This window comes from Panthera onca, chromosome B4 (genome assembly GCF_046562875.1).
Source record: "Panthera onca isolate mPanOnc1 chromosome B4, mPanOnc1 haplotype 2, whole genome shotgun sequence".
In the NCBI taxonomy this organism is placed as follows: Eukaryota; Metazoa; Chordata; class Mammalia; order Carnivora; family Felidae; genus Panthera; species Panthera onca.
The window spans coordinates 134,631,257-134,657,291 of record NC_138345.1 but is presented as its reverse complement, the minus strand read 5'-3'; the positions used below and the strand labels follow the sequence as shown (position 1 = coordinate 134,657,291).

The following is a 26,035-nucleotide window of genomic DNA, read 5'->3' as shown; positions in this document are numbered from 1 at the left end:
AGTTCAAGCCCTGTGTCTGGGCTCTATGCTGACAGCTCAGAGCCTGGAACCTGCTTCGGTTGTGTCTCTTTCTCTCTGCCCCTCCCCTGCTCGCACTCTGTCTGTCTGTCACTCTCTTTCTCCTCCCCAAAATAAATTATAAAAACATTTAAAAATTTTTTCTTTAAGTTTAAATAAGATCCAGGGTCTCCTAACATAATATCCAAAATGTCCAGGTTTCAATAAAAAAAAAAAAATCACTCATCATGCCCAAGACAAAGAGTATCTTAAACTGAATGGAAAAAAAAAAAAAATCACTAGATGCCAACAGCAAGATGATAAAGGCAGAATTATCTGTAAAGATTCTAAAGCAGCCATCGTAAACATGCTTCAACAAGCATTTATGAACATGCCTGAAACAAAATAAAAAATAGAGTCTCAGCAAAGAAACACTAGATAGAAAGGAGAACCAGATAGCGATTCTAGAACAATCATTGAAATAAAAAGCTCAGTGAATGGGCTCAAAAGCAGAAAGGAGAGGACAGGAAAAAAAGCCAGTGAACTGGAAGGTAAAACAATAGAAATTATCCAGTCTGAACCACAAAAACAGACTGAGGAAAAAATGAGCAGAGTATCAGGGACGTGTGGGGCTATTTCAAAAGATCAAACATCATGTTATCAGAATGTTAGGAGAGAAGAAAGAGGGCAGAGCTGAACAAATACTCAAAGAAAACTTTCCAAATTTGGTGAAAGGCATAAAATGACAGACTCAAGAAGCTGAGCGAACTCCAAACAAGATAAATCCAAACAAGTTTACACCAAAACACATTATGGTCAAACTTCTGAAAACCAAATAAAGGAGAAATCTTAAGAGTAGCCAGAGGAAGGGCGCCTAGGTGGCTCAGTCGGTTGAGCATCCAACTTCAGCTCAGGTCATGATCTCACAGCTTGTGGGTTCGAGCCCCGCATTGGGCTCTGTGCTGACAGCTTGGAGCCTGGAGCCTGCTTCGGATTCTGTCTTCCTCTCTCTCTGCCCCTAAGCCACTCGCATTCTGTCTTTGTCTCTCTCAAAAATAAATAAACATAAAAAAAAAAAAAAGAGTAGCCAGAGGAAAACCAACTCCTTACCTACACGGGAAAATCAACTCAAATGAGAGCTAATTTCTCATCAGAGGCCACAGACACCAGAAGAAAGTGACACAACATTTTCAAGTGTTGAAATGTCAACCCAGAATCCCATATCCAATGAAAATGTCCTTTCATTGGATGTTGGAAGAAATCAGGAAATTCCCAGATAAAGGAAAACTAACAGAATTTGTCACCAACTGATATGCTCAACTGACTTCGATAAAGGGCCAAAAGCAATTCAGTGGAGGAAAACTGGCTTTTTAACAAATGGTTCTGGAGTGATTGGACATCCACAGGCAATAAAAAAAAAAAAAAAAAAAAGAATATCTAAATCTAACATGTTATACCAAAGTTAATTCAAAATGAAAAACGCACCATGTACTTAAATATAAAACATAAAACTTTTATTTATTTTAAAGTTTTATTTGTTTAAGTAATCTCTCTACCCAACGTGGGGCTCGAACTCAGAACCTCAAGATCAAAAGTCACATGCTCTTTCAACTGAGCCAGCCAGGCACCCCCAAACATAAAACTTTTAGAGAAAACAAACAAACAGATAATCTTCTGAATGTAGGGCTTGGCAAAGTGTTCAATTTGACACCAAAAGCACAATCCATTAAAGGAAACAACAGTGGCGAGAGGGGCTGGGGGTAGTGGGTAGCCTTTAACCTACATCTATATCAACACATCCGCCCCAATAAAGTAATCTGGTTTGCTACAGAATATTAACGTTTTCTTAATTTGGAGTAAAATGTTTAATGTAAGTGTAAATAGGGGCTTAGATGCAAACATAGGACCAAGACAATCTCCTGGATAAAATCTACCCCACCTCCACCCTCAACAACACTGCTACCCTTCACTGGCTCGTGATCACTAGGATCTACTCTGTGTGACATGTGATAGGGATTGAGGTTACAGAAGTTAACAGGATTAGGGGCCCCTGGGTGGCTCGCTTGGTTGAGCGTCTGACTTTGGCTCAGGTCCTATCTCGCGGTTCGTGAGTTCGAGCCCCACAAGGGGCTCTCTGCTGACAGCTCAGAGCCTGGAGCCTGCTTCAGATTCTGTGTCCCCTCTTCCTCTGCCCCTTCCCCACTAGTGCTCTGTCTCTCTCAAAAATAAATGAACATTAAAAAAAAAATTTTTTTTTAAGTTAACAGGATTCTCATAATCTGATTGGTAGACACAGGAAAGAAAACTAATACTTATCAAACATCTGTGTGCTTCGAAACACTCTCCTAGGCACTTCACATTATCTAGATGATCTCACTTACTCCTCACAACCCTGGGTGGTAGCCACCATTATCCCCATTTTACAGATGTGAAAACCAGAGTTCATGGGGGAAAGGTAACTTGACATACAGCTTGTAACTGGTATCAGGAACGGACAATACATGTTTTTCACCATATACTACATTGCTTCTAATTCTACAGAGGTATTTGTTTTCTGTACTGTCCCATTTCCCAATCTTCTAAAGTCATTTTTAATAAAGACAAATAGGTTTTTTTTTTTTCTTTCTGTTTTTAAGGTGATGAGAGCAAGAAGGCATTATTACCTGGGCTTTACACATTTGAGAAATCATCAGATTCCATGTTTTCCAGCAGCTTTGTTGAGATATAATTAACATAACGTAGAATTTATCCCCCATCCGTGTTAAGTGCACAATGTAATGAATTTTAGTTTATTTACAAAGTTGTACACTGTGCCACAAACTAATTTTAGAGGATTTCCATCAGCCTCAACAGAAACCTTATGCTACATTCGCTCCTCGTTTCCACTCAGCCCACTCGTCTATATAGATTTGACTTTTCTGAACCCTTCATATAATTGAAATCATACGTGTTTTGTACCTAGCTTTTTCCATTTAGCGTAATGTTTTCAAGGTTCATCATAGCTACAAAGTATTCCATTGTATGGATATGCCACATTTTGTTTATCCACTTTTTTTTTTTTTTTTTAGATCCATCAATTCACAGATTTTTGGTTACTGTGAATAATGCTGCTATGAACATTTGTTTATATGTCTTTGTACGGACAAATGGATTCATTTCTTCTGGGCAGATACCTAGGATCGAAGTTGTTGGATCACACAGCGAGTCTATGTTTAACTTTTCTTCCAGGGGATACATTTATTTATTTTTTAAAGTTTATTTATTTATTTTCAGAGCGAGTGAGAGTGGAGGAGGGGCAGGGAGAGAAATCCCAAGCAGGCTCTGTGCTGTCAGCACAGAGCCCAACGTGGGGCCCCGATCTCCCCAACCGTGAGATCGTGACCTGAGCCGAGATGGGAGAATCAGATGCTTAACGGAATGAGCCACCCAGGTGTCCCTACGATTAACTTTTTAAGAAACTGCCAGACTGGTCTCCGACGTGGTTGCATTATTTCACATTCCCGCCAGCAGTGAAGGAGCGTTCCAATTTCTCCACATCCTCGCCAACACGGACTATTGTCTCTCTTCTGTTCTGGGCATTCGAGTGGGTGAGAAATGGCATGTTGTTATGGGTTGGACTTGTATTTACCTAATGACTAACAATGCTGAGTGTCTTTTCGTGGTATTCGTTGATCGTTGTGGCTCTTCTTTGGAGAAATAGCTATTCACATCCTTTGCCCATTAAAAGAATAAGACTTTATTTTTTGGAGCAGTTTTGGTTTCACAGCCAAACTGAGCGGAAAGTACAGAGATTTCTCATATACCCTTTTCCCCCACCCCACCCCCAGGCTCCCCTACTATCAATATCCCCCATCACAGAGCAACATTCGGTACAATCGGTGAACGCTGACGTATCATTGTCATCCAAAGCCCATAGTTTGCATTTCGGTTCACTCTATGGGTTTGGACAAAGGTATAGGACATGTATCTACCATTATAACATCATACAGAGTCTCACTGCCCTAAAAATCCTGTGTTGTGCCGATTCATTCATTGATTACCCCCACCCCCTCCCCGCCAGCCCCTAGCAACCAATGATCTTTTTATTGTCTCCATAGTTTCGTCTTTTTCCATTAAGCCTTGTAGCTGGAATTATACCGTATACAGCCTTTCCAGGTTGGCTTTTTTCACTTAGTAATATCCGTTTAACCGTCCTCCGTGCCTTTTCATGGCTCGATAGCTCATCTCTTTCTAACGCTAAAGAACACTCCACTGTCCGGATGTACAAAAGTGTATTTACCCATTCGCCTCCTGAAGGACCTCTTGGTTGCTCCCAAGTTTGGGGAATTATGAATAAAGCGGCTGTAAACCTCTGTGTGCAGGTTTTCGGGTGGACAGAAGTTTTCAACTCCTACCCATCACACCAAGGAGCGCGATCGCCGGATCATATGGTAAGAGCGCGATCACTTTTGCGAGAAACCGCCAAGCCGGCTTCCACAGTGGCTGTATGATTCTGCGTTCTCACCAGCGACGAGAGGCAGCTCCTTCCTGCTGCTCCACACCCTCACTGCCATGCGGTGCTGTCGCCTTGGCTTGTTTTTAAATTGGGCTATTTGTCTTTTTATTGTCGAGTGGTAGAATCTTTTACATGTTCTAGATATAAGTGCTTTATAGAATATACGATTGGCAAATAGTTTCTCCCCAGTTTGTGGATTGTTTTAGGGGCCTTTTTTTTTCATTGAAAAAAAAATTCATGATAGTTACTAAATTCACAATAGTGGTTACTCCTGGAGGAGGCAGGAGCATGGAGCGGGTTAGACTTGTGGCAAGGAGATATAATGATGTAGGTGGATATAATGATGTAGGTGCTGTGAGAGACAGAGCACAGACTCTGGGGTCAGCTCTTGGGTCTCACACCAACCCTGTCAAGTAACTTCAGCTCTCCGGCTCAGTTTTCTCATCTGTAAAATGGGTCTAACAGTGCTTGTTCCACTGGTGTGGTGTGATGCATAAACAAGTTAATGCCCCTGGAGAACTTAAGCCAGTGGCTGTCAAGAACACAGTATGCTTATATAAACTTCTTAAGGTGGGCCCGGAGGTTCTGAAGTTTCCATTTTCTTCTAACGCTTTAAACTTGAAGACGGTGCGTGCTTTCTTTTAACACGCAGCACACTTAAGTGCACAGATTCATTTTAAAAGGTGCTACAGGAACAAAAATCTGATTCTTAACCCTTTCGAATGGGAAAGCCTGGGACAGATGCCAGGGCCATGTTCCATGCTGGCTGACCTCAGCCCCGGCTCCTGCTCCTCCCCCAACACACTCACAAGGTGCCTCCCAGATGCTCTTGGAGGTCAGGACAGGAGGGACACATCACGTAGCAGGTGGCCCAGACCTTACACCTCAGTTTCCTCACCTGTAGAAAAGGGGTGCTAACAGAACCTCTCTGATCCATGAGTTTAAATACGACCAGGTAGAATACCTAGCGCACGTTAACTGTTACTTTTCCCCGGGATGGTCAGGGGTAACCTCAATGCCAGCAACGACGGGGATACCCAGGATGGATAATGCGAGGCTCCTTCCAGCCCCAAATTTCTAGGCTGTTTTTCAGAGAGATCCACAGTTTGGCATGAAAATGTTCTTGCATAAAATGGGGCTGATGATAGAACCTACCTTCCCGGGGTGTGGAGAAGCGCCCCGAAGCTAATGGCCAGGAAAACGCTTTGGCATCTACACAGCCCTTGCAAAGAGTTGGTTTATAGGGGGAAAAAAAATGTTGCCGCAGAAAAACCGCACAGGGGCCAGGCCATCGCCACGACAGCCCAGGCGCCACGTGTGCCTCCGCCGCCCTCTGGGGCCGCGGCCAGCGCCGCGAGGCTGACCCGCGAAGCTCTGCGACGCCCGCGCGCCCCCAGGCGCAACCAAAGGAGCGAGGCGGGCAGGTGGCCGGCGCCACGCTGGGGGAGGCCGGGCAGCTGCTCGACGGCCACCCTGGCGCTCGAGCGTCCCCTGGCGGCGCGATTATGCCACGCTTAGGACCACCAATGTCTGAGCTGAAGTTTCCGCACAGGAGCATGCGCAGCCTCCAGCGGCCATCACCGAGGCCTCCCAGCCAATCAGAGAGCCCGACAGCTCTCCTCCCGCCTACCCGTGGCGTTTAGGGGCATGGCGTTCAGTTTTAGCCAATGAGAAAAGATTTTCGTCCTTAGGCCGTACTCGCGGGAGGGGTTTCTTTAGCAAGATGGCGGCGAGCGGCCTCCGGCGAGCTGCCGTTGCGGCTCCCACTTCAGTGAAACCCGTTTTTAGTCGGGACATGAACGAAGCCAAGCGGAGGGTGCGCGAGTTGTACCGCGCCTGGTATCGAGAGGTGCCGAACACTGGTGAGAGGCAGCGGCGCACGCGGGGCTCCGGATGCAGCCGCCCAAGGTCGCAGCCGTCCCGGCCTCCCATTTCTCCCAGGACGAGCTGAGGTCACCGACTTGGGAACAGGCGACTCTGGGTGCTTCAGGGGAGGAGGGTCCCTCGAGCATTAGTGGACCGGATCTGGCGGCCGCGCCCGAGTCAGACCAGCCGTGCCCCGCATCCGGATCGCGCTTCTAGGCGCCCTGGGCGCTTTGGCCCTTTAGTAATTCTTACCGAACCCGTGGGAGGGAAAGCAGGGACTGTCATTGACGTGCTTCATTTTACAGATGAGGCACCTAGAGGCGAAGGGACGCCCCTGAGGCCCAGAGCCAGCTCTTGTTGGATCTGGAACCCAAAGTCAACCGTAGAGTTCTTGAATATATGCACAGGTGCCCATTAGGTTATGTAAACAAAGTGGCCGTAGGACTTGAGCGATCATCCCCCCACACAAAAACAGACAACCAGAGAAGGGACGTGATTTTCCCAAGGTCATCCAGTTAAGTCAGTGATGCCTCTTCCAGTCCAGGTGACATGAGTGTCCTCCCATTTCCAGTTTCCCAAGCTTGTTCCCTAGATCTGTCTGTGTGTAGTATTTCTCAGGAACTCCTCCCCCACCCCACTAATGGCCTGCTCCCTACTCCCTCCCTGTCCCCTGCCTTCACTTAGATGTCGGAGAACCAATCTGTTCACCCGAAGGATTGAAATAGAAGCTCCCTGGGTACAGAGATTCTGTTTTCTTATTTTGGTATTCCAAAAGGAATGGAAGGAAGGAAGGAATGAAAGGAAGATTGGGGGAAATTCCACTAAACCGTCAAGGGCAGTACGAATGTCATTGAATGGGCTGTCGATATTTTATTTTGTTGATTTGATTTAGTTTAGTTTAGTGTAGACTGTCAGTGCCAGTCTGAGAGGGAAGGTGTTTTTAAGCGAGTTGGAGCATAATAGCACCCTTCTGGGCTGCCTCTTCCCTGCCTGTGAGAAGCAATAGAATGTGGTGGTTACAGAGACTTGCCTCCAGACCTTGCCCCTTAATATAGCTGTATGACCTTGAGCAAATGATTTCATCTTGCTATGCCTCAAGTTTCCTCATCTGTAAAATGAGCATCATGATAGTCCCTTCTTCAGAGAGGAGCCCTTATTAAATAGGAAATATATCTAAAGTGCTTAGGGTAAGTCCTGGCACTTAGTTAGGCATGCATTGAATGTTGGCTGCTACTGTTATTATATTATTATTATTATTATTATTATTATCACTGTTATTTATAGCAGGAGCCTCCATGCAGAATCCAGTTTTGGTTTTTTTTTTTCATCTTTATTTGTTTATTTTCGAGAGAGAGCAAGAGAGGGATAGAGAGGGAGAGAGAGAGAATCCCAGACAGGCTCCGGCGCTGGATCTCACAAACCATCAGATCATGACCCCAGCTAAAATCAAGAGTCAGATGCTTAACTGACTGAGCCACCCAGGTGCCCCAGAATCCAATTTTTTTGATGTATGAGAACTGTTTGTTCCCCAGTGTCCCTGACTTTTTGAGAGGTTGCCAATGACCAGAATTTAGACCCACAGGATACTAGGGAGGGAGAAACTTGAGTGCACTGCTGGTTTGGGGACTGCAAATTTAAATGCCTTCAGGGGGCAGGTGGATGATAGGTATAGGGGAGTGACTATAGCAAGGGTGTGCGGATATGTGGGGGGGGGGTGGTGTATTCAATTGCAGATGTTTAAAAACAATGTTTGCCTGGCAGAATACTTCTGTGAGTGTCCAGAACCCTTTCTTGTTGCAGAGAGGAGCAGGAGGTGGGGAACGAGACCCAGATGCAGGAAGAATGGTTTGCGTAGGATTAAAACAAAAAAAAAAAATCCGGTGGCTGAGTTGAGGATAGACCCACTTATCCACCCTCAGGAACCAGCTCTTTTTAAACCATCCCCTCCCAGGAATTCCCCTCAAATACTGTTTGGGAAGATAAACCCAGAGTCGGAAGGGTCCTGACAGGAGGAGCCTAGAGAGCAAGGGAAGGAATGAGAGGGAAGGGGTTAAGGGGGTGGTACATTCTTATGGGGAGGATTGGTGGTCTGTAGCTGGTCAGTTGCTCAGGCCTGTGTCTACACCAATGTCATACTATCCATCGTTGGGATTCCAGCTGAGGAACCAAAGCAAAGAATTGGGAATAACTAATAGCATTTATAGTAACTAACGTTTATTGAATTGCATACATAGAGCCCAGCATTATGCTAAATGCTTTACATTGCTTTCTTTTAGGGTAGGTTCTGATTGTTTCCCTGTCTTTCAGAGAAGAAAACCGAGGCATGTAAATGTATCTCACAAAACACCATTAGTAAGGGGAGGAGCGTGACATAGGAGACCCTGACTGTCCAGCTGTTACACCTGGCTCCTGCTGTGGTTTTCCCTGAATCTCAGGGGACCCAGTTATGCCACACTTGGAGAGCAGCCACGTGCCTGGGTGGCGGCTGCCTTGCATGGGAACACAGGGACAGAACTACCTGCTGAATCCCTCCACTGAAAAAATATTAACCTGAGGCTTGGTGGTTACAGAACAGGAGACTTTCTGTAGAAACCATTTAATTTCCATTTCATCGGGTATCTCTTGTACTATAGGGTCAGTACTAAATGCTTAGAGATACAAATGGGAATAAAACAACCCTGCCTTCAGGGGTCTTATGGACTAGTCAGGAAGATCGGCATATATCCAGATTATTAAAACTTAAAATAGATGTATGGGGAATAAGTGCTGAAAATTTTAACAGCTAACATTTGCATTAGCTTTACTGTTTACAAGATGTTGTCACTTGAGTTTTGCCATGGTCCTATAAAGGAATTAAGTCAGAGGTTATTTTTTTTCGTATTTAAAAAAATTTTTTTAATGTTTATTTATTTTTGAAGGAGAGAGAGACAGCGTGAGGGGGGGAGGGGCAGAGAGAGGGAGACACAGAATCTGAAGCAAGCTCCAGGCTCTGAGCTGTCAGCACAGAGCCCGACACGGGGCTCAAACCCATAAACCACGAGATCATGACCTGAGCCGAAGTCAGAGGCCCAACCAACTGAGCCTCCCAGGTGCCCCATTCTTTCCTATTTTTAATTTTTTTTATTTTTTATTTTTTATTTTTCTTTTCAAAAAAATTTTTTTAATGTTTTTATTTATTTTTGAGACAGAGAGCATGAGCAGGGGAGGGGCAGAGAGAGGGGGAGACACAGAATCTGAAGCCGGCTCCAGGCTCTGAGCTGTCCGCACAGAGCCCGACACGGGGCTCGAACTCACAGAGTATGAGATCATGACCTGAGCAGAAGTCAGACGCTCAACCGACTGAGCCACCCAGGTGCCCCTCTTTCCTATTTTTTAGATGAGGAAACAGGCTAAGGAGGCTGTACCCTAGGTAAGGTCATAGTTCACAGAGGTGTGGAGACCTTACCCAGCTTGTTTGACCCCTGAGCCCATGCTCTTTTCCAACACACTGGGCTGCCTTCCCATCTAAGGATCTCCCAGCGCCCGTTAGGAACGCTACCAAGATGAATTGGAGCAAACAGCTGAGAACTATATCACTGTCTTCCTTTCTTAACGTGTCAGAGCCTTTCTGACTCAGAAGAACCTTAACAGTAACTTTGGGAAAACACACAGAGGCTGTAGAAAAGGCACCTTCATCCAGAAGGGCCACATTGATATCTTCCTCTTGAGCCTCTCAGATCTTTCAAATTACAGTTTAAATATTCAGAATTCGAAGAATAAGCCAAAGAGCAGTTGGAATTAATTTATACCAGGGTTTCTTGACCCATTTGTGCTGGATAATTCTTTGTTGTGGGGGGGGGGGGGGGGTCCTGTGCATTGTAGATTAACAACATCTCTGGCCTCTACCCACTGGATGCCAGTAACACTCTCTCCTTGGTTGTGACAACCAAAAGTGCCCCCAGACATTGCCAAATGTTCTGGTGGGCAGAATCATTGCTGGTTTCAGAACCACCGAGTTAGACCAAAGAACGATTCCGCAGGCTGTAGCTATTTACCTCCCGCAGCCTTTCTCACTGGTGGGGGGCATGTTCAAGGGGTTGGGATGGGAGGAGGGAGATTAGGAGAAAGCTATGGAACTTGTCTCTCTAGAGACAAGGGTTCTTAACCTCAGAGGATGGGCATTCAGGGGTCTGTGAACTGACGCTGTAAGCAAAACTTGGCGTTTGTGCCTGTGAACGTTTTCCTGAGGAGAAGGTTTGTACACCCGATGCCCTGGTGTGTGGTTCAGGAGGTCATGAGGAATGAGAGAGGATGGACACCAGCCCCCTGGTACAGAGGGACCTTATTTTTTTAAACTCCCAAGGTTGGACAGGAATCCAATATAAAAATGCAGGAGAGATAAGCACTGACAGCAGGGGAAGATTCCTCATATTCATTTCCTTTAAAAAGCACCAGATTGTAAATTGAAAAAAACAAGGGCTTTTGGGTGGCTCAGTCAGTTAAGAGTCAGACTCTTGAGGGGCGCCTGGGGGGCTCAGTCAGTTAAGCATCTGACTTCGGCTCAGGTCATGATCTCACGGTTCGTGGGTTCCAGCCCCGCGTCGGGCTCTGTGCTGACAGCTCGGAGCCTGGAGCCTGCTTCGGATTCTGTGTCTCCCTCTCTCTCTCTGCCCCTCCCAGCTTGTACTCTGTCTCTCTCGCTCTCAAAAATAAATAAACATTTAAAAAGTTGGAAAAAAAAATGTGAAGAAAAAGAGTCAGACTCTTGATTTCCACTCAGGTCGTGATCTCACGGTTCGTGGGTTTAAAGCCCAGCATCAGGCTCTGCACTGACAGTGCGGAGTCTGCTTGGGATTCTCTCTCTCTGCCCCTCCCTGCTGGCACACTCTCTCTATCTCAGGATAAATAAACTTAAAAAAAAAAAATAGAAAATTAAACATTAAAAACACTAAACCTGGATTCCAGGTCCAGGTTTGCCAATAGTATGACATCAGACAGGTACCCACAGTGCCGTAGGCCCCAATCTCCCCAAGCGGAAAGGTTCTAAGTTCCTGGGTGCTTGTTGGTTTGCATTTGTTTTTGTGTCTCTTTGTCTTATTATCCCTGTGTTTCCTCTTTTCTAAAATTCCTACTATGATACTGACTGTGGTGGGAACCTAGATTTAGAGCATCGACCATTTCTCGTGGTGCCAGTACTCCCACCACGATTGATTTGAAGCTGCCAAAGTGAAGTCACTGAAGGCCGATTTGGGAAGAGAGCCTCCATGAGAGCCAGCTCCATCACACCGCTGGAACCGAGTTGAACTCTTTCCAGTGGGAGTAATTTCTCTCCTCTGTTAACACCTATGAAGCTGGGATACAGCTTCTCCTATTAGATTTCCACTGTTGCTTACTCCCTGGTTGGATCAGCATGGCATGGGATTTCCCTCAGCAGAAGCCTTATTTTTCTAACACTGCCGCTAAATTAGGAGTAGAGTTAAAGACTCAAACTTTATTGTTGATTAATTCAGTCACTACATAGCCCTCATGGTTTTCGGAGCTGGCTTTGAGAATCCTGTAGACTAGAGTGGACATGTCCCAGGAATGGCCACAATGCAAGGGGTCCTCACCAAATGAGCACACAGGTCTCCTCAACCACAGGCTCATTCTAGACTGTGAGCCTTGTTTATGCTGTTCACTCAGCCTAATGCGCCCCCTCTTCCTAACTCCACCTACCACACAAGGCCCTGTTCGTGCCCTTGTTGTCATCAGCAAATCCACTGAAGGCTGACTTCCAGAGGATGGGAACACAAATGACTAAAACCTAATTTTCAAAGGACATAACATGGGCCTCCTCTGAAGTCCCAGGTCCCTAAGTCTGTGCCACTATTTTAGGCACTTCGGGATTGCTGAATATGGTGATTTTTCTTTGCGTTCGTGGGTGGCTACCTCTGACTATAGAGTTTAAGAGAGTAGGAGTCCCATCGTAAACTGCTCCTTCCTTCCCCCGAGTAACCTAATGTGGCGGTTGTCCCTGGCTGGACTGAAGCCCCTCCTCTCCGCACACTCAGCAGGCTCCCTCAACCCTAAGCTTGTGTGCTGCACAGACCTATACCCCCATCACTGTCGGTTAATTTCAACCCTGTCCTCTTTTGCCAGTTGTTCTCTGTAATAATCATGCTAATGTTTTTGAGAGCTTATTCCATGCCAGGCACGTTCTAAGCATCTTGTATCGTCTCCAGGAATCCACAGTGGCTCTGGGGTTATACACGCTCTTTTTTTTTTTTTTAATTTTTTTTAACATTTATTTATTATTGAGAGACAGAGAACACGAGCAGAGGAGGGCCAGAGAGAGGAGGAGACACCGAATCCCAAGCAGGCTCCAGGCTCTGAGCTGTCAGCACAGAGCCTGACGCGGGGCTTGAACCCACAAACCGTGAGATCACGACCTGAGCCAAAGTCAGACAGTTAACCGACTGAGCCACCCAGGCACCCCAGGGGATTATACGTGCTCTTAATCATCCTCATTCACTCAGAAATAAATACTCTCAGGCACAGAGAAGTTAAACGTACACAGGATCATGTAGGTGACAAGTTGACAGAGCTGGGGTTTGAAGCCAGGTTGTTGATACTCAAACTACACTGTGCTGCCTCGGGTCTGGTCTCCTCAAACAAACTAAACTCCTTGAGAGCAAGCGCCGTGTCTCACTCTTCTCTGCAGCCTCAAGCACCTAGTTTAGGGTCAAGCAAATACTTGGTGAATGAAACGAATGGGGAACCTGTTTGTGTCTATGAATATCCACTGACTCAATTTTTGTAAAACATGTCTTGATCGCATAGTTTCTACCCTGAATCATGTTTTCTCTTTAGTGCACTTATTCCAGCTAGACATCACCGTGAAACAGGGACGGGATAAAGTCCGAGAAATGTTCATGAAGAATGCCCACGTCACGGACCCCAGGGTGGTTGATCTTCTGGTCATTAAGGTAACTGACCCCTCCCGGACTGACTTAAAAGAGCAGCCACCTTGTCCAGAGCTTCTCAGTCGTCCCGTTTGTCTCCCAAGCCTGAAAAGCAACTACTGGGTCAGCTACTTTTGCTTAGGGTTTCAAAGAAATAGATGAACTTAGAGGTTATCACCTCTAAGATTGTTCAAGAAAAAAAAAAAAACACTGGGGTTTGCATTTTTAAAAAAGATGAGGAAAACATTTAAAAATTTTTAAAAAGGAGGGGGAGGCGTGTGGGTGGCTCCGTTGGTTAAGTGTCCGACTTCTGCTCAGGTCATGATCTCACAGTTCGTGAGTTGAGTCCCGCATTGGGCTCTGTGCTGACAGCTCAGAGCCTGGAGCCTGCTTTGGATTCTGTGACTCCCTCTCTCTGCCCCTCCCCCGATCTCTCTCTCTCTCTCTCTCTCTCTCTCTCTCTCTCTGAAAAATAAACATTAAAATTTTTTTTAAATAAAAGATGAGGAAAGTTTGAAATCTTCTTGAACCTCCTTCCTGGAAGTTACTGCTTCACTGGGTTGCTGCCTACAGCTGGAAGAGGCAGGCAGGTTAGCTGAGCCCTGTGCACATAGTTCAAATCCCAGACCCGATTCTGTATCTCCAGTCAGTCACATTAGCATCAGTGCATACTTTAGCACGGACCAGTACACCACATGGAATGTTCAGCAGAAACCAGCCAGTCAGGTTAGGCAGTCATGGGGCAGGGGCCTACTGACCTGGGAGTCTCTCCTCTTGGGATCAGTTAGCTGCAGAGTTAAAGAGTATGGGAGAGGCCTTAGAGATCAGCTAGTACAACCACCTCATGTTCCAGATGCCGAAATGTGGTCTAGACCAAGGATGTTACTTGCCCAGAGTCACTCGACAAGCCCGTGCAGAGCAGAGCACAGAATCCTGGCCTGTATGGTGGTATTCTTTCCAGCCACTCTGACTGAACACCTCTCCCCTCACCTGTGCAGGGAAAGATGGAACTGGAGGAAACAATTAACGTCTGGAAGCAGCGGACACACGTTATGCGGTTCTTCCATGAGACAGAAGCGCCGAGGCCGACGGATTTCCTGTCCAAGTTCTACGTTGGCCATGACCCGTGACTCGGTGGAAAGGTGCATGTTGGCATTTAAATATTTTAGAACACGAATAAACTCAGTATGTGATGGTCACTTCCTAATAGAATTCCACTGGTGAGCCAGGGGGAAGTTCTCCTTCGGCAGTCTCTCTCACTTTTTGCCTGAACAAGTGGGGGCTTACTATACACACCACCTGTTCTTTCCCTTTCCTCCAGTGTGGTGTTTCCTATAAATCAGACTCTCTTTTCTCAGAGCCTTGCATGTCAGTAAACAGGAAGGATGAGGCCATCTGCTCAGAAACCATCATTCCGGGTGTAAGGCTGGATGACTCTGTTAATTTAGCTGTGTTTCCACAGCCTCCAGGATAGCTTGGTGTCACGGCACAGATGATCCAAAATTAGCTCTTGCCGTTCGGGAGAGATGAGAGTAACGCTGAGCGGCGCAGAGTTAGGGCTGACGGGCTGGGCTGTTCCTCCCTGGGCTCTGGAGAGAATGGCAGCTCAGAGGCCCAGCCCCTCTACCTGCAACAAGCGTCAGTTCTTAAAATGACATGAGCTTCCTACCCAGTTAGGCGCTCTGCTGGGAACACAGCTGTTTCGTGCACAGACAACAGAAATAGCTCTACTGTTTGCAAATGGGACTGTGGCTCCAGGGACAGGAGAATCAGTGTTGACGCAGATTAAGTAACTCATCTTTGTTTGCTTTTGGTGGTTCCTTCCCTGGGCGGCTAAATGCTGCAGATGGGTTCATTATTTGAGTCCACAGTCACCCTGGGCATTGCCAGATTTTTTAGCACCACCAACCCCTTTACTATCTTTTCATCTAAGGAACCCAAGTGTTGAAAGATTCATTCTAAGAATGATATTTTAAAATTTTTTAAATTTATTTTTGAGAGAGAGAGATACAGAGTGCAAGGGGGTGGGAGGAGATGGAGAGAGACACACACAGACTCTGAAGCAGGCTCCAGCCTTCGAGCGGTCAGCATAGAGCCCGATGCGGGGCTTGAATCCATGGACCGTGATATCATGACCTGAGCTGAAGTCGGATGCTTAACCAACTGAGCCACCCAGGCACCCCTGATAATGGTATTTCTTAAGGAGTTTTAAACAACGCTTATGATTAGCAGGTGAAAACTAGCCAGCATTCCTCAACACAAAAAAAGCTGGAGGCTTTAGTTAGCCTGTGCATCTTTACTGAGGGGAAAGTTTCTGCCGGGCTTTTGTAAATAATGAAAATAGGTCCAAGGCACCCGTAATTACTTTCGTAGCTCCAGAGGGGCCTGGGAATCTTGGGTTATAAATCAAAGACCTGTTATGTTCAGCTGCTAGAGAAAGGTCAGCAGGGACAGGAAACGGCAACTAGGGTCTTCCTCATATTGAGACGCTTCAGCCACCACTCAGTCATACAGAGCTGATATTTATTATGTTTATTCGTAAGTTGATTGTGCTCAGTGGATAGCACATTTTTGGGGAACCTCCCAGAGCCTGGGGATCTGGGGTATGGTCACAGACGGTGCAGGAGGCTTCGCTGGAGTCAGGAGGCTGAGGGGTTTCCCTGGGCCCTTCTGCTGATAGGGAAGTAGGAGAGGCTATGAGGATCACCGTATCTGAATTAAGGGCTGTCTCCTTTCTGTACTTCCTCCATGTCCTGTAAGAAAGGAAAGTAGCAGTGAACTGGGCACGGAGCAGCGCTCTATCCACACACCAAAAAGAGAATTCCAGGGAGGTTCTACCAAACAAGGCAGGAGCAAGGCAGTTTTATTCTCTCATACGTGTACTGAACATTCACCGGAGACCAGGCACTGGGGGCCCAAAGGTATAAAAGACACGTTCCTTGGGGCACACGGCTGGCTCAGCTGGTAGAGCATGAGACTCTTTCTTGACCTTGGGGTCATGAGTTCAAACCCTATACTGAGTGTAGAACTTACTTTAAAACAAAACAAAACCCCCTGTCCCCTGCCAGGAGGAAGCTCATTGTCTAGTAGAATTTGGAGGTGTGTCTGTGTGCTTAAGCATATAGTAGTGTCACAAGAGGGACTGGGCAGAGGGCACAGCCTCACTTTCAGATGGAGGAATGAGGGAAGACTTCATCAAAGATCATGAAGAACTGGCGAAAGTAAGAGTAGTGAGAAATAGCCTTCCAATGGCAGGAAGAGTGAGCCACTGCTCGGGGGTGGGTCAGCCTGTCGGTAATTCAAGAAACAGTGAATAGTGGGGATAGGTGTGTGGTTGGGAATATGGAAGATGCGGCTGGAATAAGAGGTGTGACCAGATCATGTGACCAGATCGTGGCAAGCCTTGAATCCCAGACCACGGAGCCAGAACTGTCTTTATCTACAACAGAGAGGCAGCCAAGCAGCCCATGTTAGAGCACCAGAAGCCAAGACGAGAAAGGTGAAAAGGACAGGCACCGGGGGAAAGGTTTGTGAACAGCCAGGTTGCGGTGCCTGTACAGCCTGTACAGGTACGGAGTTTGGTGACCTTGCGAACCATGGTGAGGGTGTGCAGTTTCTAAATTTCAACGTGGAGAATGAAGCTGTTCGGGGTGGGTGTGTAAAGCATATTAAACCGTTAAGAAAACTTACGGGTTGAGAGAACGAGGGTACATAAAGGGCAAATAAAAAGGCTGGTTGGGATCAACTTGGTCGGAAAAGATCCCAGTGAAGTTCTAAGTCAGTAAGATAGTTGTCCTCATCCAATGTAGAGAAAAGGCAAAATAAGACCATCAGCCAAGTGAGTCACTTTATTAAGGGTCTGCACTTCTGCTTGGAGTGAGGGAAACTACTACGGGGCCAAACTGCATCACAGTTTAGATGCCCCACCCCACTTCCTGTTCCCAGTCCATGTAGGGGAAAAGAAGTCTTACCTGTTAGTCATCGTCGTCGTCATCCTCTGGGACAAAAATGTCATGCTCCTCAAGTAGAGCAGCAAAGTTCTTGCTAATGAGCGTCCCGACATAGAGAAAGGGGATCACAATGGAGAACACACGGAGAAGGCCGAAGGACATCTGCGGAGGGTCAGAGTGGTGGCTGTGAGTTCCAGAGCCCACTCTGGTGGGACCACAGAAGGCCCGGCCCTCAGGGGCACTCCTGTGGACCCCAGACCTGTGATAAGCAACTACTTGATTTTAAAGTCCTCGGAAAAAGAGCAAGAAAAATAATGCGAAGAATTGATAAGATGATGGTCGTCAAAGTGGATACTGGGAAGAAAAGTATAAGGCATTCTGGACATCTAAAAATTAGGGCACAACCTGGTAATTACTTGCAGATACAAACAGGTAAGAAAGTGCTAAGAGCTGGACTGTGGAAACAGAGCTCACCTCTACTTGAAGACACCAAATACGTGAAAATGGATTACAAAACAAGGAGCATGTACAGTGAAAGGATACAGTCCTTTAACTGATTCCCCAGGGCCTGAGTTTAATTGCACCACATTAAATGTTCAAAACAAGCATGTTTTGAAAAGTGAGCATGTCTTCATGCTAAAAGACTAGCTGTTTTAGATGGACTAAGGGAGTTTCAGTATAATCTCAACATATCCTCTCATATTTTCCTATGGAGTTTCCAAAAAAAGTTTTTTTCCAGCTGTGCCTTTTTATGCCTTTTGTGCCTTTTCCGTGGCCAGACTAGCTTTAAGAGAATTTGTTTTTGTTTTGTTAACTCCCACGCAGCACCGGAGTCAAAAAGCAAACTTGTTTGGCTTAAAGGGCTGTTTCCATTTTACTTAGAAAAATCCAAGGGTGCTCAGGGCACGTGAGAGCATTCAGTGGTGGAAAAAATAGGACCTGGTGGAGGTGGGCGGGGGAGGAGGGTCGACCAGCAGGAAACCTGGATTCCAGGACCTGACGGGCTGCTCGCTTTGGAGCCTCACTGGCTTCACTGCTTTGGCCCGATTCTTCATTTATAAAAACTGACTGTAATACCTCCCGCACACCTCTCAGAGTTGCAAATTATATGAATTAAACACTAGGTCAAAACTCCTACGAAGAAAAGGTCTGTCCCACGTACAATTTATTTACAAAGTCCTTTCACAACTCGTTATTTCATCCCATCAACTCTGAGGCTGACAAGAAAGAGTGGTTACGTGATTTGTCTATACTGGGTGCCTATAGCCGAGTCGTGTGGCCCTGGAGAACTAGCGCACCGCGCTCCTCACGATAAACTAGTGCAAAGTGCAGCCCTCAGCTCTCGCTCCCCCACCCCTCCATCCTCTGTCTCCTTGCGCCCAACTCAATCAACACCGGGATCTGACCCGACCATCTCCTCCCACCTGTCAAAATTCGCAGGGCATCATTGCTAAACTTTGTCCTTGATCCGTCTTCCGGTCTAGGGCGGTTGTACGATTGGCTTTTGCACCTATCAGTCGGCGTCGACCCGCACACACTCCCCATAATGATTGGCCTCGGCCCCTTCGCCCCGCCTCCAGGCAGACACTCACTTTCACGGGTTTGGGCAAAATGGCGCCGCTGCGAGTAACGATGACTGACCTCGACGGTACCAGGCTCCGACCTGAGCCACCCCCTCCGGCGGAGACATCGCCACCTTTCCTCAAGCTCGGCCCGCTCCGTAAAGCCCCGGATCGGACGGATGCCAATGCCAGCCAGCGAGCCGCTGCGGACGCCATCTCCCAGCTCCGCCCCTAGCTCGGCACCCGGGCCCCACCGCCCAGCCCCTGTGACGTCCTCAGGGAGAGCACGGCCGCAAGCCTCGCGAGACTCTTGAGATCAGACGAGAGGCCCAGCTCTCACACTTGCGCAGTGCGCCTAGTTCCCAATGCGGTAGAAAAGAGGCGTTTGTTACCGGCCGGACGTGGTGACGTCACGAGGAGGCTGCCGATGCCCCAACAGTCGGCTGATTCTGGGCGTGCCGGGCGGGGTCTTCTGGCAGGCGGTCCTCGTGGACCCCTCGTATTGTTCACTCCCCCAGAACAGCCAGGGTTTGGCAGAGTGGGTGATTGTTGAAAAGAGAAATCACTTTAATTGAGCTTGAAACAATTGTATTTCTCTTTTTAATATTAAAAAAAATATAAATTTATTAGTTGTACTACTTGGGTGATTTGGGAATTTTATTTCTTGCCAAGGTATACGTTCTCTATAGGCAAATGTAAACCATAACTGAAGGGGAGAAGTGGGGCTTTTGCACAAATTGGTCAAGTGGTTGTTAAAATAAACTTTGAGGAACCAAAATGAGTAATAAAAACCTAATGTTTTAATCATATAAAAATACTGTAACCATAAGAAAGATAAAAGCCTATAGTGTCTGTGTAGAAAACAAGGCGCAGTGGGCTGTGGGACTCCTGTACAGGGTTCGGAAGGGAGCCCCTCTTCTTAGGACACAAGCCTGGCAGGAACCGGTTCTGGACTCTGGGTGGCCTTGGGCGTGCTGGACTTAAGAGGCTGTCGGTCACAGCCTCTGGACCTCGTTGGCCCTGGTCAGGCTACCCAAGGCCCTAATAAGGGATTGAGAGTCTACGAAGGGGCAGACTGTGTGTATGGAGAGGGGGGGCTGTCTTGACCAGGTTCTGCATCTTCCATCCAGCCACTGCTGCCTCACCTCTAGGGCTCAGGCTAGTCTGGCTGCTGGCTCTCTAGACGCAGCCACTTTGCCTCCCGAAACAATCGATAAAACACTTGGCGCCATGCTGCTGAGAGTAGCAGTGAGAGGGTCTTGGCAGATACGCGCTGGCTGACAAGCAGGATGGTGAATGAGTTCCTAGGAGGGGTTCAGGGCTGGGAACAGCTCTCTGGGAGCAGTTAGAAGAATTTATCCTGGTGTTCAAACTCCCAGAATGCCCTCGACTGAAAACCAAAATAACAACCTGGCTTCCCCAGGGAGCCACGTTGCCTCCTCGCTTCTTTGGCTTCCCACTTGGCAGCTCCAGGAGCTGGCTGCTAAGGACAGAATACAGGAAGGATTTCTGCTGACATAAAAAGCTCCTAGGGGCGCCTGGGTGGCGCAGTCGGTTAAGCGTCCGACTTCAGCCAGGTCACGATCTCGCGGTCTGTGAGTTCGAGCCCCGCGTCAGGCTCTGGGCTGATGGCTCGGAGCCTGGAGCCTGTTTCCGATTCTGTGTCTCCCTCTCTCTCTACCCCTCCCCCGTTCATGCTCTGTCTCTCTCTGTCCCAAAAATAAATTAAAAAAAAAAAAAAAAAAAAAAAAAAAAAAAAAAAAGCTCCCAGCCCGTCTTGGGACAATGACCAGCACCATCTATAGACAAGGCAGCCAGGGAGAGAAGATGGGGGCCCCAACACTTGCTGAGAAGAATCAATCCCTCTTCGTTGGCTGAAGGCCCTGTCCCTCCAAAGGGCCCCACCCAAACTGCAGTTCCTATGCCCAGGCTTCCCACCGCTCAGGAAGAGCTGGGCCCCAGAAACCCCCAGGACAATAAATCCACTTTCTCTGACAGTGTCAGTCCCTCGAGCCAACATTTCAGCCAGCTTCTGGTATTTAAATGTACACACGACTCCCTGTGTTAGAAGTTGTGGTTGTAGAGTCTGTTGTTAGAAGCTGTGGTTGTAGAGTCTGTTGTGTAGGTAAACAGGCAGGGCAGCCTGAGGCCATGCAATAGTCCCCACTTCCTCCATTTCATTAACGTTCCCTGAGAGCGGAGCAGTCCAGCACAGAGTCAGGAGACTTGGGTCTGGCCCTGTGGTTGCTGAGCAAGCATCCCCTCCTCTCTGGGCCTCAGGAAACAAAGGGGTTGCAAGTAACGATTCCGTGGTCCCCCTCCAGGCACAAAGGTGGATCTGGAGCCTGGAGGGGGCCTAAAAAGCAGGAAGGAGAGAACCCTCTCAAAAAAAGCAACTTTAAAACAAATAACCATTAAATTCCTGGAGAAGCACTGGCTCTGGTGTCCTGACCAGCAGGACAAGGGCAGAACCCAAAGAGCCGAGGCTCAGTGCCCATCCTGTTTCTCACGTTCTGGCCGGCTCCCCCGGGCCCTCTGCATCCACCTCTGCCTCAGCTCCGAGATCTCCTGGCCATACCAATTGTGCAAGGCAGAGAAGTAGAAGGTCTCAGGGAACAGGGGGCTCTGCCTCCTGCCCAGGAAGAGGCTGGCAGGGCCCTGCAACTCCGCCAAGCCCTGCCCTGCTGGCCTGCTGCCCCTTTCTTCACCCAAGTCCACAGGGCTGCAATCCTTGGAGAGGGAGTGGCCGTTTTCCAGGCCCGGAGGCCGATGGTCTGGAGCCTGGGGCTTATAGCGGCTGGTAATGGCCTTCCAGGATGAGTGGCGATGCAAGGCCAGACTGTGGCGGGCATCTCGCAACTGGCTCTCCAGCTCGCGCACCACCAGGCGCATGTAGCCAAAGCTCGCCCTGGACAGTGCCTTCACCCAGGCCTCCTGGGCCGCGGGCCCATCTGCCGCGAGCAGGTGCGGGCGCACACCAGGGGCGTCGAAACGGATGGTGAAGGCAAACTCCTCAGACATTGGAGCCTCGGCCAGCTCCACCGTGCAGCCCTCCAGCACCACCAGGCTCAGCGGGGCCCTGCTCTCTCGGCTCTCAAAGGAGAACAGCAGGTTGCCTTTGAGAACAAACCAGCACCTCCGGCCAGTGCCACTGGGAGTGGGGGGAGTCCCTGCCCCGCCCCAAGTGCGCAGAAAGCCCGTATGGTCTGCTGGGGAGTCGCTCAGTGCATAGTGGGCTACACTCCTCTCGTTCAGCTTCATGGCTCCCATAAGAACTGTGAGGGGAAAACATTTTTAAAAAATTAAAAAAGGGGGGGCACCTGGGTGACTCAGTTGGTTAAGCACGAGTTTGAGCCCCGCATCAGGCTCTGTGCCAACAGCTCAGAGCCTAGAGCCTGCTTCAGATTCTGTCTCCCTTGCTCTCTGCCCTTCCCCACTCGCACTCTGTCTCTGTCTCTGTCTCTCTCAAAAATAAAATAAAAACATTAAAAAAAAAAAAAAAAGTGGCGGCGGGAGAGGGCCAGAGAGGGAGGCAGCCTCTGTGCTCCTGTGGGGAAAAGAACGCTGGCTCTGGAGGAGACCTGGGCCCCAGCTCTGTGGCCTCTACTCACTTGCTGTGTGCCCTGAGGCTCTCACTGTCTTCATCTGTGAAATGGGCTAGCCTCCCCTGACTTTTCTCTCAGAGGGTTGTTGTGAGGGTCATGGAAAAAACTGGACACCAGAGGGCTCAGAGAAAATGATAACGTGTACCAGACCAGGAGGTACAGAGGGCTTTGACACAGCTTTTTAAAATCCAAAGAAAAAGGTGTCGGCTGAGCTGAAATGGATCCTGAGCCCACAGAACCCATAGAAGTCATTATGCTTAAACCATCCCCTGATCCAGGGGCCCCTCAGCTCCAACCCTGAGGCCAAACCTCCAGGGTTTCTGTGGCCCTCCTGGGCCCCTGCGGCCTCTCATTCGTTGATGGCGCAATTACCCGTTAGTAAGAATCTGCAGCCTTCAAGGCCAGATGAGCGCAGGGTGAGGCAGGCCTGCCCCATTCCTCCATCAGCGGGGGCTTAGATGGGGATCTGTGCAGTAAACAAGAGTGCGGTACAAACACAAGGCGTGGCTGGGTAGGACCGTCCTCAGCCATTGACTGTCGGTGCCTCACGGATCATAAGTGACACCTAGTTCAACTGTCCTCCTGACTCATGAAAAACTGAGGCCCAGAGCAGTGAAGATGAACTGCCCAAGGCTGCGTGACCAGCGAGAAGCAGAACTTGGGTCTCCCGATTCCCTCATATCTTCTAGGGGCAAGCCTTGGCAGTGACTCACTTACCAGCAGAGCTCGCAGCAAGAGGGCAGGGGCCTGGCTTGTCTGGCCACACGCCACGGCTCAGCCCTTCGACTGTGTGGTTCCTAGGGCACCTGCAAAACGATTGTCAAACCCAGTGACCCCCTCCTAGGGGATGAGAACTCCTGCTCAGTCTTAGGAGCCCAGTAAAACCACCACCTCTTCCAGGAGGCCTACCCTGATCATCTCCCTACCCACCCACTCACCCAGGCCAGGCCCTTAAATAAGGAGCAACTGAACATCACTTCTCAGAACTCAGTACTCTACTCCCTAAGGCTAGGTCAGAGTTAAGTGTCCTCAGCTTCCTGCTTTTCCCTTCTAGCACATGTCGCAGGTTGGCTTTAAGTCACCTAATCTGAGAGGTCTGTCCTGATGGCTGTATCCAAAGTGGTCCTGATCACCAAGGTGACCTGATCTAAGGTGACCCAACCAGCAGCCCCCTCACTTCTGTTTGCATTTCCTTCATGCCACAATGATCGATCTCATTTGTGTTTACAGCGTTATCCCCAACCCCAGAATGGGCAGGACTCACCTTGGCTGCATGCCCCCCTCCACCCCCCTCCACCCCCCCCCCCCCCCCCGTTTGACTTCCAATATCCAGGAAGAAAGTATTCAAATAAGTGAGAAAACGCCAACGGACAAAGCAGCCCCTCCCTCCTGGAGCCTAAATTCAAGCGGGGAGACACAGTGTAAACAGACAAAAGTAAATAATAAATGAATGTAAAAATGAATTACGGAAGAAATAAAGTAAGGATCAGTCATGATAAGGCCTAAGCGGGGGCCCACGAGGGTGGGGTGGTCGCAGGAGGAGGAGGAGCTCACTGAGGTCTGCCCCGGCCGCGCCTTGTGTCCGCCCGGCACCGGGGCGCGGAGAGGGGCTCCGGAGCGGGAGGAGCAGGGCTCCCGCCCCCGCCGCGAGTCTGGGGAGGGGTGCGAGGCCCCGACCGCGGAGCCGGCGGGGAGTCGGTGCACCGCGTCTCGCCGGTCTTTTTGTTAGAGGAGCTGGACGGGCTGGGGCGCCGGACCCACCGGCCTGGGGCCACCGGGTGGACCCCTGACCCGCCACCGCCCTAAAACAGCGGTCGCCTCGCCGGGAACCTCAGTCTCCGGGTTCGCGCGGTGGGGCTGCCCCGCCACGTCCCCGCTGGCCACGCCCTCCCGGGGGCCGCCTACTCCAGAGCCCGCGGGGCCCGCGCTCACCTCCGCGCCGACGGGCGCGCGGAAGCCCGGGAGGGCGGTCCGCGCGGTGGGCTGCGTCCGCGGCCTGGGGCGATCCGGGCTCCGGCCCCCGCACCTCCGCCCGGGCGGGAACGTGGCCGCGGACGCCGGGAGACCCCTTCCGGGCGGCTCGAGTTACCACCCCCCCCTCCCCTCCCACAGCTCACCCGGGGATCTGCGAAGCGGCTTCTGGATCCACGCGGGAGGGAAACTGAGGCCGGAGAGGCCGAGACTTGCCAGAACCACGGAGCTGGTCAGCGGCGGGCGACCTCGAACCCAGGGCGCCGCCGCAGGCCGTCCGCGGGCCTCGGACCCAGCCCACCACCGGGAGAACTCGGAGTCCTTCTCTTCCCCTCTCCAGCCCCCTCTCCCCGCCCGGCCCACTTTTCCCACTGAGCCAAGCCTGGGACGGCTTGGGCCCGGCGCCTCCTTTGGGCGGGCTCCTATCCAGTCTGCGAGGCCCCGCCGAGCTTCCTGGCAACCCCACCCGGCTCCAGAAGCGCCCACATTTCTGTTTCTGGGGATTATCGATTTCTGCTTCCGCCACTCCCACCGGCCTGCAACTCACCCGCGGTCCCCAGGGCTCTGCCTGGAATTGGTCCAAGGGTAGGCTTGTGGTGAGGGTTCCCCGAATGCACAACCAAACGCAGGAGGCTGGGGGTTCCTGACGGCCCTGGAAGCCGGGGAGGTCGGAATATCTGCCCATGAATTTGGTGGTTCCCAGCTCAGAGCTCGAGCCTTTGCAGTTCCTGCAGCCTAGAATGTTCCTTCTTGCCTCAATCCCTCAGTTCTAACTTCTCGGGGCTCCTTCACACCAACGAGGTCTCGACTTAAATGTCCTCTCCCTGACTATGCGATGTCAAGTAGCCTGTCCTCAAGTCTATCACATCCCTGGGGTGTATTTTCATGATAGCGCTAGCCACTACAGAACATGCCCTATACTCATGCTTTTATTTCCTGTTTATTATCTGTCTCTCCCACTAACTTTTATTCAGTTAATAACAGAAACCATAACAAATGTGTTAGAAGGTAATAAGTGGCATGGAAAATATAGGAAGTCACACGGAGCTTGGGAATTGCTGGAGCAGCGAGGTTGCAGTTTCAAATAGGATGGTCAGGGTAGGCCTCACTGAGAAGGTGGCATTTGAGAAATACTGGTAGGAAATAAGGGAGCCAGTCATGCCAAAATCTGGAGGAAGATGATTCCAGGCAGAGGGAACAGTTAGTGCAAAGGCCCTGAGACCAGTTGTGTTTGAGGAACTGCAAGAGTGTGGCAGAGAGGCAGGGAGGAGGGGGACAGCAGCAGGAGATGTGGTCAGCATGCGTGGGGTTGGGCTTTGTGAATCTGTGAGTCTCCAGACTGAGATGAACAGCTGTCACAGGGTCTTGAGCAAGGAGTGACCTGAGGTATGTTGTGAAGGAGTACTCCAGGGGGGCCTTGGTGGCTCAGGCAGTTAAGCATCTAACTTGATTTTGGCTCAGGTCCCTGAATCAGGCTCTGTGCTGACAGCGTGGAGCCTGGTTGGGATTCTCTCCCCCTCTACTCATGTGCACACTCTCTCTCTCTCTCTCTCTCTCTCTCTCTCTCTCTCTCTCTCAATAAGTAAGTAAACTTTAAAAACATATTTGATGAGGGGTGCCTGGGTGGCTCTCAGTTGGTTAAGCGTCCAACTTCAGTTTAGATCATGAT

The 26,035-nt window shown here is 49.3% G+C and overlaps 3 protein-coding genes across 5 annotated transcripts; 1 reads left to right on the top strand and 2 right to left on the bottom strand.

Annotated features, from left to right (window-relative positions):
• The first annotated feature begins 6,178 nt into the window (after positions 1–6,178).
• On the top strand, positions 6,179–14,477 carry NDUFA6 (NADH:ubiquinone oxidoreductase subunit A6). The gene is made up of 3 exons (XM_060656196.3): positions 6,179–6,354; positions 13,187–13,302; positions 14,277–14,477. Exons 1-3 carry the CDS (start codon positions 6,216–6,218, stop codon positions 14,406–14,408), a joined length of 387 nt encoding a protein of 128 aa, XP_060512179.1. The 5' UTR covers positions 6,179–6,215; the 3' UTR covers positions 14,409–14,477.
• A 1,307-nt stretch (positions 14,478–15,784) lies between these two features.
• SMDT1 (single-pass membrane protein with aspartate rich tail 1) lies at positions 15,785–19,086 on the bottom strand. Its single transcript, XM_060656197.3, has 3 exons — positions 18,821–19,086; positions 17,250–17,390; positions 15,785–16,031 (listed from the first exon to the last, which is right to left on the bottom strand). Exons 1-2 carry the CDS (start codon positions 19,004–19,006, stop codon positions 17,253–17,255), a joined length of 324 nt encoding a protein of 107 aa, XP_060512180.1. The 5' UTR covers positions 19,007–19,086; the 3' UTR covers positions 15,785–16,031; positions 17,250–17,252.
• A 1,468-nt stretch (positions 19,087–20,554) lies between these two features.
• PHETA2 (PH domain containing endocytic trafficking adaptor 2) lies at positions 20,555–24,946 on the bottom strand. Of its 3 annotated transcripts, none has more exons than XM_078449386.2 (3): positions 24,513–24,946; positions 23,113–23,201; positions 20,555–22,065 (listed from the first exon to the last, which is right to left on the bottom strand). In XM_078449386.2, exon 3 carries the CDS (start codon positions 22,058–22,060, stop codon positions 21,278–21,280), a length of 783 nt encoding a protein of 260 aa, XP_078305512.2. In that variant the 5' UTR covers positions 22,061–22,065; positions 23,113–23,201; positions 24,513–24,946; the 3' UTR covers positions 20,555–21,277. The 3 variants fall into 3 exon arrangements, with proteins under 3 accessions (XP_078305512.2, XP_078305513.1, XP_078305514.1); XM_078449387.2 differs by lacking the exon at positions 24,513–24,946 and adding an exon at positions 23,950–24,503; XM_078449388.2 differs by lacking the exon at positions 24,513–24,946 and adding an exon at positions 24,328–24,503.
• Between the last annotated feature and the right edge of the window lie 1,089 nt (positions 24,947–26,035).

Coding starts and splice junctions, on each gene's coding strand:
- NDUFA6 (XM_060656196.3), top strand. CDS start 6,216: ATGGCGGCGAGCGGCCTCCGGCGAGCTGCCGTTGCGGCTCCCACTTCA. Junction 6,355..13,186: donor TCGAGAGGTGCCGAACACTG/GTGAGAGGCAGC, acceptor TTTTCTCTTTAG/TGCACTTATTCCAGCTAGAC. Junction 13,303..14,276: donor TTGATCTTCTGGTCATTAAG/GTAACTGACCCC, acceptor TCACCTGTGCAG/GGAAAGATGGAACTGGAGGA.
- SMDT1 (XM_060656197.3), bottom strand. CDS start 19,006: ATGGCGTCCGCAGCGGCTCGCTGGCTGGCATTGGCATCCGTCCGATCC. Junction 17,391..18,820: donor TTTTGCCCAAACCCGTGAAA/GTGAGTGTCTGC, acceptor GACCCTCCGCAG/ATGTCCTTCGGCCTTCTCCG.
- PHETA2 (XM_078449386.2), bottom strand. CDS start 22,060: ATGGGAGCCATGAAGCTGAACGAGAGGAGTGTAGCCCACTATGCACTG.